General features: G+C 34.8%; 1 protein-coding gene across 13 annotated transcripts in view; it reads left to right on the forward strand.

Moving 5' to 3' along the window:
* Positions 1-13,964, forward strand: part of LOC135215652 (annexin A4-like) — a 250,951-nt gene that overhangs the window by 205,348 nt on the left and 31,639 nt on the right. For 12 of the 13 annotated variants that reach the window (XM_064250626.1, XM_064250611.1, XM_064250649.1 and 9 more), the window contains exons 4-9: positions 788-964; positions 8,069-8,104; positions 9,335-9,513; positions 10,524-10,699; positions 10,919-11,092; positions 12,624-12,805. In XM_064250626.1, the coding sequence (XP_064106696.1) occupies positions 788-964; positions 8,069-8,104; positions 9,335-9,513; positions 10,524-10,699; positions 10,919-11,092; positions 12,624-12,805 (924 nt within the window). The remainder of the gene's footprint in view (positions 1-787; positions 965-8,068; positions 8,105-9,334; positions 9,514-10,523; positions 10,700-10,918; positions 11,093-12,623; positions 12,806-13,964) is intronic. The other variant, XM_064250596.1, reaches the window with a different exon arrangement.

Genomic DNA, 13,964 nt, shown 5'->3' on the forward strand with positions numbered 1-13,964 from the left:
GATTACCCATAGCCTTACCAAATATTTGTTCATAAAAATTATCATTTAAAGTGCATTTACAATTTTTTATACACAGGGATACCAAATTAATAATGACATTTGTAGGCAATTCTAGATTAGTATATAAGTCCAAATGTTGTGATAAATATTGAACTAAGTCCCCAGTTTTCACTCACCTTTCTACCATGGATTTAAGAATGAATGTTTATATAGGCAGTCCCTGGGTTACAACGTGTTTGGCTTACGACGTTCCGAGGTTAAGGCACTTTTCAATTATATGCATCAGAAATTATTTCCAGGGTTACGATGCCTACAATGCTGATCTGGCAGAAGAAATGTGACACCAATGCAAAATAATCAATATTTAAAGGTTATTTGATGAAAAATGCAATAAGAATGCAGTTTGCATAGTTTTGAATGCATCCAAAGCATTAAAAGTAAGGTTTTCTTACGATTTTTGACGATGTTCCGTCTTACAATGATTTTCGGATTACGACGCGTCTCAAGAATGGAACCCCCGTTGTAACCCGGCGACTGCCTGTATATTGTGTGTGTGTGTGTGTGTGTGTGTGTGTGTGTGTGTGTGTGTGTGTGTGTCCCCTAATTAAGCAAACAGTAGAAGAGCAAAGTGCCTAAAAGTTAGACAGTATTTTTTCTCCAGGCATGTGAATGAATATAAAGAAGCCAGAACAAAAACTAAACAAAAACTAAACTTGTTGAGTTTTTCCCCAAATAATGCGATTACTCTGAAGAGACAAAACCATTCATTGGTTCATTAACTTTGCAGGAGATGCCAACGGTGAAGCCCCAGGCTCACTTCGATCCCAGCAGTGATGCTGCTGTCCTGAGGAAGGCCATGAAGGGCCTGGGAACTGACGAGGCTGCTATCATCAATGTTCTGTCCCACAGGACATGCCACGAACGCCAGCAGATCTTGGTGAAATACCAGCAGGCTTATGGCAGGGTTAGTGTATCAGTTTGCCCCATGAGGGAAGAAACTTAACCGTGTGTTCTCTGTGATGGTGTAAAATATTAAGTAAATGTAAAATTTGTTTCTTTTTAATTTTTCGTTATGTTTTTGTTTTAATTGCTCGACAACATTAAAAACCAACCGTATTGTGCATGAACGTGCATTGTGAGTTTGCATTGGCATTAGAGATGTACTTGAGTATAGACAGAGTTAGATGAAGAAAGGTTCTCACTCATAAATTCTAAATAATATAAATTCTAAATAATTAGAATGAAACTATTTCAGTACTACTCTGATTAGTTTATCAGGACTGGTAAGGAAACACGAAAAAGAGGTAAATGCTTAAGCAATCGTTAAAAGGTGTTTTGTATGTTTAGTTAGGCCTAAAGTTTTGAAAATAATGTAGTTTTTGTCCAGTTGAAATTACTATGTACTACATTTGCCTTTAAAATTACCGTATTGTTAATGTAAGTGAATTTTAGTTTTGTTTTAATTTTTCTAGATACAGTAATTAATATTGTTATATGCCATCTGGCTGTGTTTTAAATTTTTGCATGAAATTGTAGTTATAACAAAGGAAGTCCCAGGTTAATGTAGTGCTAAATCTTCAGTTATTCAGGTAATTGGTCATAATGAGACAGATTTAAGAAGTTATAACAAGGAGTCTGTACTTAGGTAGATTGAGTGATCTTTTAATCAGTCTTTGTGTTTGTGTGATTATTTGGGTTCATGGTTATGGTAAGTCATCAGTTTCAAGGTTTCATCTTCAGCAAGGTAATAATTTTAATGGATATCCTACAAGAAACTAGTGTGATGCAGTCCAATTAGGGAAGGAGTTCTGTTCTTGTTACATTATGGATGAAGCTTGTGTTGTATCTTGTTTCCTTTTCAATTTGTACATAAGGCTATAATGTCACAATCCTTGAAATTTTGTTGTGTATGTATTCCTGTTATCTTAAGATAACATGAACTAATACTGTAAATATTATGACCAGTCTTGTTCCCCCCCCCCCCCCCTCCTTTTTTTTTTTTTTTTTTTTTAGTGCCGTTACAATCTATGATTTGTAAAGTATTATGGTTGGATTGGAGCCATAATTAAATGACTGCTATTCTCTTTGGAGATGTTAATTTTCATTAGACTAAAATGACCGGATTGCAATTCTTGGAATATTGCATCTTTCCCCTTTCCAGAAACTGGTTATTGTTAAGATCAGTGAATACCCTTTCATCGTAAAGGGCTAATTGCAGAGAGTTTATGATGACACCAATATGTATTGATGTTTAATGTCTGGTTTTGTGGAAGAGTTAAATATAAGCTTAGAAAATGAAAGAAATTCAAGTGACACAGTATCTTTTATGATCATGATGTTCTTGTATGCATTTCCTTCGTGAAACTGGAAGGTCATTCACTTTTAGTTTTACAAGTCTTAGTATGAAAGTTGTAATTAGAAAACACTTCATTATAAGGACATTATTTTATATGCAAGGTAAGTCTATTATATCATAGTTAACGGAGAAATCTGTGTCATCAGAGTGAATTAGATATAAAACGTTTAACTATCCCTTTTATTTTTTAGCCATTTTTCATTCATAACTCATTTATTTTGATATACCTTTTACCTTAAATTTTATGATTATTGCTTGTAACCTTTTTTTAGTTTATGATTATTGCCAGCATCCCATTTTAGTGTATGATTATTTCAAGCATCCTTTAGTATTCTTAGTTTACTTTTATGCCTATTTTTTAAGATTAACATCCAAATGTATTCCGTGGGAATTCATCAAAAAAAGATGCAAACATAAATTTGATATCAGGCATTTGCTGGTGGGAGAGGTTAGGCTTGATGAAAACAGTGAGGAAAATGGCAAAAAGACACTTGTCTAGCTACTAACGAGTCAGTAGGCCTACCTCTTTTAAATGAAATTGTCCTTCTTAATATAATTGAGACGAAAGTATATAGCATTTCATATATGCTTGTGAATTACTACTTTGTTATTTTGGTCTGGTTCAAGATATTTATCTCCATGTAAAATTTAAAAATTGGGTTTATATTAATGTTATGTACATTTTATATCAGCTGGGATAAGTCAAATTTACTTGTACGTATATTTAAACAGTTTATTGAAAAAGATGGGAATGCTAAAGGACACTCTTATGCAACACCTTGACACAATCAGAAATCTCTCAAGTGCAGGAAAATATACTGCATTTAGTTATGGTTTGTTGTTTATTCAGTTTTTATTAATATATATATATATATATATATATATATATATATATATATATATATATATATATATATATATATATATATATATATATATATATATATATATATATATATATATATATATATACACACACTATATTGTTCATAAGTTTTTCAAATATATTAATTTGCATGTGATCATTAGTTACTTACAGCCAAAGTAATTATGCAAGTTGAGTGCTGTTCTATTAAAATTACAGGCTTGCCAGGTTTGACACAAAACAAGACACTATATTGTAAAAACAACTATAGTTGTGGAAGGTTGATATTAAGTACATTTTATATGGACAATTCTGTCCACCTTGTCTCATTTTTTCTTTAGGTTATTCAAACAAGACTATTATTTTATAAGAATTTATGATACTGCGCAGTCTATTAAAGCAATTGTAAATTTATTCACATGTTACAAATCTGGTCTCAGGTTAAAAATGAAGAAAGCTAAAGTTAAAGATGTTCGACAGTTAGGTGGAAAAAGACCAAAGGAAATGGAGTGAACATGAAAGACAGAAAATAACGCACTGAGAGCCAGACTTTTAGTTCCCCACAAGGCACACTGGAAGTGGCAGCACCCTATGGTGGCTGTAAGAGAAAAGTGAACTAGATCCTCTAAAGGTGGACATTTGAGTGCAATATCTGGAATATTATACATTTTAACTGCTCATCTATCAACTTGGGTACACTTCCAAAAAATTAAATGTCCATATATGAAAAAGGAAAACAAAGGAAAGGGGAGAGTACTAATTGTGACAAAAATAAGTATGGTATATGCGTGAATCAGTAAACAAAAGATAAATGCATATACATTTGAACAATTGATGAGAAATCTAGAAGTGGTGCATGAAACTTCTAAATAGCTGTAGTATCACCTTATCCTTATCACTTCCTGGAATATTGCTCCGTTTTGCAGTAGTATAAGGATGGGCTTAATCATATTCACATATTAATTTATGTCTGCTTTCTCAAAAAGTGCAATGATGTCAGTTTGTTCCAACAATACAAGCCTTTGTCTTTTATATGGGAGCATTCTGATGTCAGCTGGAAATAGTCATTGAAGGTTTGTGACAAGGTAGTTACATATTTAGTAACAAGTAGGTGACTGACATAATAATGCCTACTGTCAACAAACTCTTACTCTTTCTGCAGAACAAACTCTTACTCTTTGTGCAGTCATGTATAGATGTCTTCTATACAGTTCCTGTTCAGTGTATTCTTTTTCATGGATGTTTGTGTTGTTGTTAGATTCCAATTTGCTCTTGATTGGTGGTTGCATGTTTAAATTAGTGTTTAGAAAATGTGATTGAAAGTGTAGATGTGCTATATGAGATAGTGGGTGTGGTTGATTTATGTTGCTGTATATTTAGGATTTAGACAAGCATTGTTTTGTCCGTGTGTGGTTGGGAAGTTTGTACTGTAATAGCAACTTACCAAGCAAGGAGTCTGCCAGTTACTCCTTCACAGTGGAAGAATTACAGTACCAAGTGAGAGAAAGCCAATAAGGGCAGTTCTCCTCAAGCTACCTGGTCCATAAGATCAATGCTGAGGAAGGTGGAGTCTCAAGATGTACTCTCCAACTTTTGGTGGAAAATTTGCTGAGCCAATAATCTTCACCAGTGCAGTATCTACCTAATTATGCACTTATATTTTCTTCTCCTGCTACAGTAATGCTGGCAACTGGGGTTTCCATTTGAATCTATGAAGCCTTATTAATGAGGTCACTGTAGTTGACTTATTTGTTGCTGTTACTGATCTTCTGGGGAAAACTAATGTGGCTCCTCCTGCTTGTGTATTCTAGGACTACTTCAGGCACACACCTCATATGTATCCTTTAGCGTGAGGATTAAACAAAGGGAAAAGGGCAGCAAACACTGATCTCCTCAAAGAGGGGCAAATTACATTCCTAAGACATATTTGCTTGAATGGATTCCAGAAAGGTTGATGTATTTGCATGAATGGGTTCCAGAAGGGTTAATGTAGAGGTTCACAAGTTTACTTGTGATCCTTCACTTTCCCAGGCTTCTTTGGAGAAAAGGACAATCCTGGACTCTTCCTATGTTAGCCATTCTTTGGAGGTCTGATGGGGAAATTCAGCACTTCCCATAGTTTTTTTTATGATCCATGTTCTTTGGTATTGGTTGTTGATGTCCATTTGACTGTGTGACTGAACACATGTTCTCAGTCTAGGGTTGGGTCCCTGTCAACCTTCTATATACCATGGTGATTTTTATGTGCATGGCCATACACCTGTAGATGATAGAGATCCTAGTCTTTCTGGTTTGTGCATAGCAGCACTCATGGCTCTTTCCCTAGACTTGCCATTGGTCCAATGGAGGCTGGACAGTGGGGAACCTAGAAATGAAGACAACAGTTCTGACTGCTTTCAGTCACTTCTTGCCTTTTGGATTTGTGCTTGGATTCTGGGCATTTTACACAGTGGTCCCAAGAGCAGTTGTCAGGGAAGGTTGTGTTTCCCCTATGGTAGAAAGTTTTTGTCAGTCTGCAGGTGATTTTATGGCTGGAGGGTTATATGCCTTCACAGTCCATGCAGGCTGTGTTGGAGAGGCTCTCTCAAGAGATCATTGGGTTTAGTATTTGTAAGCATGATGATGTATGGAAGTAACCATGGTAGTTCATGCAAATCAGATTATGTCAGGTTCACCCCCAAAGTTGTCCAAGAATGTCATTCTGGGTACCATGGTCCCTGCTGGCTGTAGAAGTTAATATGTGGATGAACAATATGATCTCCAGACCAGTTCCCCTGAGAACAGCAGTGCTACACCCTGTCAAGTTAATTCATCAATTTAAAGATTGATAGATAATCTCACTATGTAGAGACTCCATGCATAATGGGCATCTGTATCTTCTGCAAATCTAGTAGCCATGAAATGTATCACTGTAGCCTCCTACCATGTCACACATGGCAGACCTTGCCATCACTGGTGTGTCCTTTGATGAGTATAGGGTAATGTTTCAGTTATTGCTGATGGAAGGCAAGGCTTTTTTTTTTTTTTTTTTTTTTTTTTTTTTTTTTTTTTTAGTTAACCCTGCTTCTGAGGACCTCCAAGCAGTCTTCCACACCCAACAATCTCAGGTCTTCAGAATAGGATATAAATAATTTTCTAGTCTCTCACAGGCACCATTCAAGGTCTACAGAATATAATATGAATCATTTTCTACAGTCTCTCACAGGCACCATTCAAGCCCCTAAGAGGCTTCACACAGAACTATTTTTCTGTTAGCCTTAGCTTTGACAGTTTATTGGTGAGTTTTGCAGTCTTTCTTTTCAAGTCCAGCACTCAGATGGTGGAAATGCTGATCATTCTCATTCATTCCTGAGTTTTTTATGCTAACTCAGAACCCGAGTCCCTGAAAAGAGGTACGAGTGTCCCTCAGAAACCTCATTGGTGACAATTATTATTAGGTGCTTCTGTATACCAGTTGAAAACTCTCATACTATCTGAATAGGGCTTGACGTTTTAATCCCCGAGATTGGAACCTGTGTTATTACCAGTAGGATTAGAAGGCATATAAGTTGTCCAGTTAGGGAGTTACTTTCCTTTCAGTGTGGGTAGAGCTCATATAAAGTCAAGGTACTAAGGGCTGGATTCTGGCACTATCGTAGGACCTTTACCTCTTTCTATCTCCTGGAATCACCTGTAGATCCTTGCACACCGTCTCAGGACCTATGGTAGCTGGTCAGTGTGTTCTATGGCTACTCAGACTCCATATGGACAGAAAAGCATTTTGTCTGAGTTATATGAGATGATGTAAGGCTTAGAACAAAAAGGCAGATGAATAGCTCCCCGCCTCTTTCTTTCCTTTTTGGAGACAATCGGAATCAGTTTACATGCTAGGTCTGGCCTGGTGCAGTTGAGTTATGCAATAGTGTTCTGTTTAAGAGCTTTGGTCTAAACACGCAGCATCCCACATCTTCCCCTGTAACAAGGGGTGGTGAAGAAATACTATTGTATCTTTGTCTAAGTCAGTAGTGTCGCCGACTACCAATCTGTCTCCCATTTGCATATGAGAGGGACAGGTTTTCTCTGAATTTTCTTATTAGCCACAAGATCAGAGCATTTGGCTGTTCATGTTTATGACCAGGAAAATAAGGAAAATATTCATTTCAGTTGGGAATAGAGACAACACTAGTCAAGCTGCACAGGACAAGCCTCCCACCTAAGGAGTAATTCTTCAACATGGAAGACAAAAGTTACATTCTTTTTGGAAGAACTTTGTACACAACGTGCAATGTCACATATGATCCCACCTAAAACCAACCCTGCTTAGTCTTTGTTGGTAAAAGAAAAATAAGAGTTTGTTGATCCTCGAGTCCTTGTTATAAAGTTTCAGGAACTGTTTTCAGCTTGTGCTTTGAATACTCCGTTATGAAAGATTTTAGGTTTTTTTTATCTATGAAAAGCAAAAAATGCTTTTAAATTTACTATATTGATAGTACGTATTGCGAAGGTGTCTAAAATTGTAACTAGCAGCAGGGAGAATTCTTTTGATCACTTTTCACCCCAGTCTGTCTTGGAATTCAGTACTACAGTACATAAAGTATACATATAGAAAAATTTATTTCCAGTGTTATTATAAATGGCAAATTGATCTACCTGTTTTATGTTCAAAAAATTGAGTGACATTACTTTTTGAAGCAGGCTGTGCTACAAAGAACATTTCATTGTGGGAGTTGGATAGTACGTTATTGTAGTTCCCCTTTCCTGATTTTTTGTTTTTTGTTTTTGGATTTTTAGTTTGGTTTTATGTAGTTGGTTAACTTGTGTCCCTTGTCTACTGTTTTATTTTGTTTTTCCTTACTCCTGCATCGTAGGAGGAACCAGAAGATACCAAGAAAGCTCTCTCAGGGGTAAGTCATAAACACAATTGCTTCGGCACATGCAAATTTCATCTCTGTGAGTTACTATTGCATGGTAGCTTGCCTACAGTGCTCCATGACAGGATGTACTTTCAGCATTTTTCTCCCAGAAAATATTTGCTTTCCTCCCTTTTCTGCTATACAATGTATATGGGATTTATTGCAACCCTTCGTTGGGTGTATTAGTACTTTATTGTTTGCATTTTCTATTTACTTGGGTACTGAAATGCAACTATATATAGATATACAATGTAATCATTTTAAGGTTTTAAGGCAAAAAAAAAAACTGTAATTTAGGTGCATGCATGCTAAAGCTGGTGCCTTTTTAACTAGTTGCACAATCATGTGCATGTTTGTGTATGCTAATATAATAATGCTTTCTCTGTTAAAAAAAGTCTATCTTAGTGAAAGAATGTCTTATATAAAATACAGTAATTAGTGTTGTATCCGTTGTTTATGTAGGCAGTGTGTAAAATTTTGTGTTTGTGCATTTATCCAACACATTAGTTTTCTATAAAAATATGATGGCTTGCAGTGGTAAATATTTTGCATTCATTGCTTTAAGGGAAAAGAATTTGAAGGAGAACAAGCCGTCAAAAGCATATGCCAATTTGAGATGTGTTATTTCAGCCTTTTGTTTTTAGAGAATAAGACTATTCTTAAACAAAATGTAGAACTTACTGTAGTACAGTAAGGTGTTTTTATCACATTTGGATGTAAATAATACCATATTCAACTTTATTCATTCCTGTTTGGTAATTAAGATTGTTATTTTCCCAGTGGGAATATAAATGTGTTTTGTATAAAACTGCAGAAGATTCATTTTTATTATCGCAGTTTGTATTTCCTAGGGAAAACTGTTGAATTGTGATTAGTACTAAGTACATACAGTAATAGCTTCTGTATGAATTAGAACACACTTGTTTTTATTATTTTAATACTATTGAGGATGATAATGCATTAAATATATTTAAGTGTCAACCACATAAGTAAATTATTAACTAGAAAATTAATTGTACTTGTAACTGTGCACAGTAGAAGATAATCTCACTGTATGTCAGTTTAGAAATTTCCATGATATCTTGAAAATAATACTAATTTATGAATTACGTACTGTGTTCTATTTTTTAGTGTCGGTACTGCTTGGTTATGTAGCAATTTACTAGTCAAAATACTTGGAGAAAACATTGCTTTTACAATACTACCATCCTACCCTTACAGGATCTGGTGAAGGATCTCAAAAGTGAACTGAGTGGCAAATTTGAGGATGCTGTGGTAGCACTTATGACTCCTCTGCCTTTGTTCTTGGCTAGGGAATTGCACAATGCCATCTCAGGCATTGGCACCAATGAGAGGACCTTAGTTGAGATCCTTTGCACCCGAGACAATGCTTCTCTAAGGTAGGTATGGTGATATGCTATATACTATAGTATAGTGTAAATTGCATTTTGGTCTTTAATATAAATGCAGACAGTCCCCAGGTTACGTCGTTTTGGACTTATGGCACCGTTACCTGGACATTATGGCGCTTATGGAACTGTAAGTGTTATAGTATATTCAAATTATAATTATGATGCTTCGGGTTACTGTGATTTTCGGCTTGTGGCACGCTGGTGGGGGTGGAACCCCTGCCAGAAACCGGGAACTGCCTAGTTGAAAAATATACTTATACAGGCAGTCCCTGGGTTACGACGGGGGATCTGTTCTTGAGATGCGTCGTAAGCCGAAAATCGTCTTAAGCCGGAACATCGTCAAAAATCTTAAGAAAACCTTACTTTTAATGCTTTGGGTGCATTGAAAACTATGTAAACTGCATTCTTATGGCATTTTTCATCAAAAAAACCTTCAAATATTGATTATTTTGCATTTTTGGTGTCATATTTCATCTGCCAGATGAGCGTTGTAGGCGTCGTAACCCTGGAAATAATGTCTGATGAATATAATTGAAAAGTGTCGTAACCTCGGAACGTCGTAACCCGGGGACTGCCTGTACACCAGATTTTCAGTACAATGTTAGGTTTTTGAAAAGCAGGGCCTTATTCTGTTTTCACTGCATTTAATAACAGATCCTTCGGGCAAGCCTTATGAATCCAGAAATGCCACTTAATACAGTGCAGTTTCATCAAATTAACTTATAATAAGGATTCTTTTTTCCACATTTTTTTTTCAAAATCAATATGGCAGGTTAGTTAACTCTTTTACATTTTTCTTATTGATATAAAATATTTTCACTTTATAATAGTACTTAAAGTGAAATTACTGATTGAAACAGTCACCGTAGGTTTACTCCATATATGAAAGCATATGTTTGTATGTTAGGAAAAGTATAAATGTCTTAATTTGGTGTTTTTCCCAAAGCAACATATACACTGTTTAAGAGACACATTATCAACAATGTAACTTCTTGTAGGATGATAAAAGATGCTTACTACCAAGAATACCGCAAGAAGGTGGAAGACGACCTCCACGGAGACACTTCAGGCGACTTCCGCAGGCTTTTAATTTCCATGTGTGCTTGTGCCAGAGATGAAGGGAATTGTGATCCAGCATTGGCAAATAGCTTAGCTCAACAGTTATACAAAGCTGGTAAATTTTGTATTCCACTGATTTTTACACTTTAGATAAACATTTTCAGGACAATTTTTGAGATATCATATAATTTTTTGAAATATGCACTAGATAAAAAAAAATGTATGTACGTTGAAAATTTGCAGTAGTATGCACATGTGTTACCCTCAGAATAATCTTAACATACTTTATGCAAATACTTAATCATCATCATCACTGACATGAATTGATTTACAGGTGAAGGTAAACTCGGCACTGATGAGGCAGAATTCAACAGAATATTATCTTCATATTCTTATCCCTTGCTACGTTGTGTATTTGAGGAGTATAAGAAGATTAAAGGAAAACCATTTTTAGATGCAATAAAGTCAGAACTCTCAGGAGATTTGCAGCTTGGAATGGTAACCCTGTGTGAGTAAAGTGTGTTTTTACATATCACTGATATTACCTGTGAAATTGTTATTGATTTTTTTTTAAATTAGAATATTTCATAACATCTGTATGTACTGTACTTTGAGTACTATTTTATGTTGACATTTTCTTAAGATAGTTTGTAATACCATAAACCAAGTGGAGTGCATTTAAGGTTTCTCATTTTATGAAATTTGCTTGGTTTAGTTATGCATATTTTTTATTTTAGAGAATGTAATAGTCATCATTACAGTATTATTGTGAAGTCCACTTAGAAACAAGACTATTGCCTATGCTAATTATGCTTCGCTGTGATTTATCCTATATCCTGAATGTAGATCTGTGGTTGCTGATTATTGTAACTGAGATTTGACTAAATTTAGTGCAGTGCAAATTATGGAGAATTTAGTTGCACTCCTGGTAAATTCAGAGTATTAGTAGTAGTTCTAAGACAAAGGTTACCCCCCCACCCCTCCTTATCCAGACCAGTTGATTGACATGATTTCTCATAACTACAGTATGTGCAATTTTCATAAATTCATTCTTGACTGTGAATTTACTTTCGAGAAACATTAGGCTTGTTACCTCTAATTTGCAACAAAAAGGGTATATGTAATGAGAAAGAATAGTAAGATCTTTGGAGGCCTATCTGTCCTAGGGAAATGTTTTTGCTCCTATGTTGTTCATGTTTTGCATGTTTTGAATAGGTTTAACAGTTCAGTATTCAGCTGCTAACTCATCTAAAATTATTGGAAAAACTTAAGAGAATTCCTGTAAGTTTCTTATCCTAAACTTAAATGTTAATCTCTGGCACCGTAATATGACTGACTTTACATATTATGACAATTGTTTTATTAGCTCTTTGTGCTTAATTTTTTAACATTTTCATTATTCTGATTAACATTTACAATTGTAGTAAAGTACAAGATTATGCTGGTATTTCTAACATTCATGGCTTTTTTTTTGTAGAGTTCTGGGACAAGCTTTAAAGTACGTACATGATAGGGCAGTTTAACAGGTCATTCAGGGACCATCATTATTATAAATGTGAGACAGGAGTTAAGTCATTCAACACTAAAAGAATTTCTTTTTAGATTATGCCCAGGAAATGAGACAATATTTTATGTAGGGTAAATTACAGTTATTCTTTTATGTATATAGATCTAACTTCCAAAACACACAAACAATAAGCAAAATAACATTTGACAGCAAAACAGCAAAAATAAAGAGCACTGTTTAAAAATGAAATCCAAGAATGAAACTGTATGAAAAGGATGGCACAGAAGCAATAAAGCAAAATGCGGAATCCTGCTAAGATGATAATTGTCTATGGCCCTGAAGAAGGAAGAGTAAAGCAAAGTGTCATATGCAGGTCAGGGCTGTTTTTAATTGTTGTAACTTTTGTGCTTATACATATAGGTAGTACAAGAATTATAACTTTTCCTCTAACAAGGGTTAAAACTTTTGTTTTTAAATTAGATTGATTTAATTTCAAACAATTATCATTATAAATATGATTTAAATTTTCCAGATCACACCATAGACAACAAAGCTGCCTACTTTGCAAAAGAGCTGCGTGACTCCATGGCTGGCATGGGCACCAATGATCGTGCTCTCATCCGTCTCGTTGTTTCCCGCTGCGAGATCGACATGGTCAACATCAAACAGGAGTACCATAAGCTATACAACAAGTCTTTGGAAAATGACATAAAGGTTAGTTCCATAAGTTTGTACAGTATCTGATCATATTTTGTTGATTTTATTGATTCTTTGTCCCATCACTTCCTTAATTAAAGCTTGTGCAGTTTTTCCCTAAAAGAATTTGGTTTATATTACACTTCAGAGGTGGCTAATTCCAAAATGTCTGCAAATCATTCATGTGAAATATTTAATAATAGAAAATCCTATGTAGTATATTCTTTTGTCTGAGAATGTTAACCAGTACCTAAACAGTCGGTTACAAATAATTCATACATGCCCAAAGAGTATATCTTTTAATTCTGTATGGTACTAATGTTGACTTGAATGTCTACAACTTTTAGTGAAATGTTCTAGATATTTTCTATTAGCCACATCTCTACTTGTAAATACTAAATCATCCATTCACCAACAAGCTCTACTGTCAGTATAGTATTCACATACTGTAGCAAGGCTTTAGGTATACATACTATACTCTGTTTTTTTTCATCTGTCCATCTGCCAGTGGTGTTTTTCTATGGTAACACTGCGTCCCGGGCTTTAGATAATTACGCTATGTGTAAGTTTTAGGTAAATAAAAGGATATCTGGGTGTACATTTGCAACTGAAAAGTGTTTTAATAATTTACTGTATGCGAATTATACCGTTAATATTCGAAATAGGATATTACTATAATCGCTAATGTAAGCTGAATGTTACTATCTAAAGCCCGGGACGCAGTGTTACCATACAAAAACAGCACAGGCGGATGGACAGATGAAAAAAAAATGAGTATAGTTGTAAGCACTCTAGGATTATTTGTACAGTATTTTGATTAATGTACAGTTATACAGTAAGTGTCCTAAAATTACTGCCCATTCAATACATATGAAAATAATTTTTTAAAATCTAAATAAACATCATTTTGTCCTCATGTGGTGAGAAATAACTAGACATTAAGAATGATTACATTTTACAGGTACAAAAATTACTGAAATACCAAACTGTATTGTATACAATAGCATAGTTCTAAAGTTTAATTTTAGTTTTAGTATACCGTACTTTGCTTAGTGATTGGGATAGACTAGTTTGGTGTAAATTTAATTCATATAATTTTAAATTTTGATTCGTAAGATGGCATAGAAAGGATAATGATCCGTCTAAAATCTAACAACAGTTGCAAAGGATTTCTTAC

The sequence above is a fragment of the Macrobrachium nipponense genome, chromosome 19, assembly GCF_015104395.2.
Source record: "Macrobrachium nipponense isolate FS-2020 chromosome 19, ASM1510439v2, whole genome shotgun sequence".
In the NCBI taxonomy this organism is placed as follows: Eukaryota; Metazoa; Arthropoda; class Malacostraca; order Decapoda; family Palaemonidae; genus Macrobrachium; species Macrobrachium nipponense.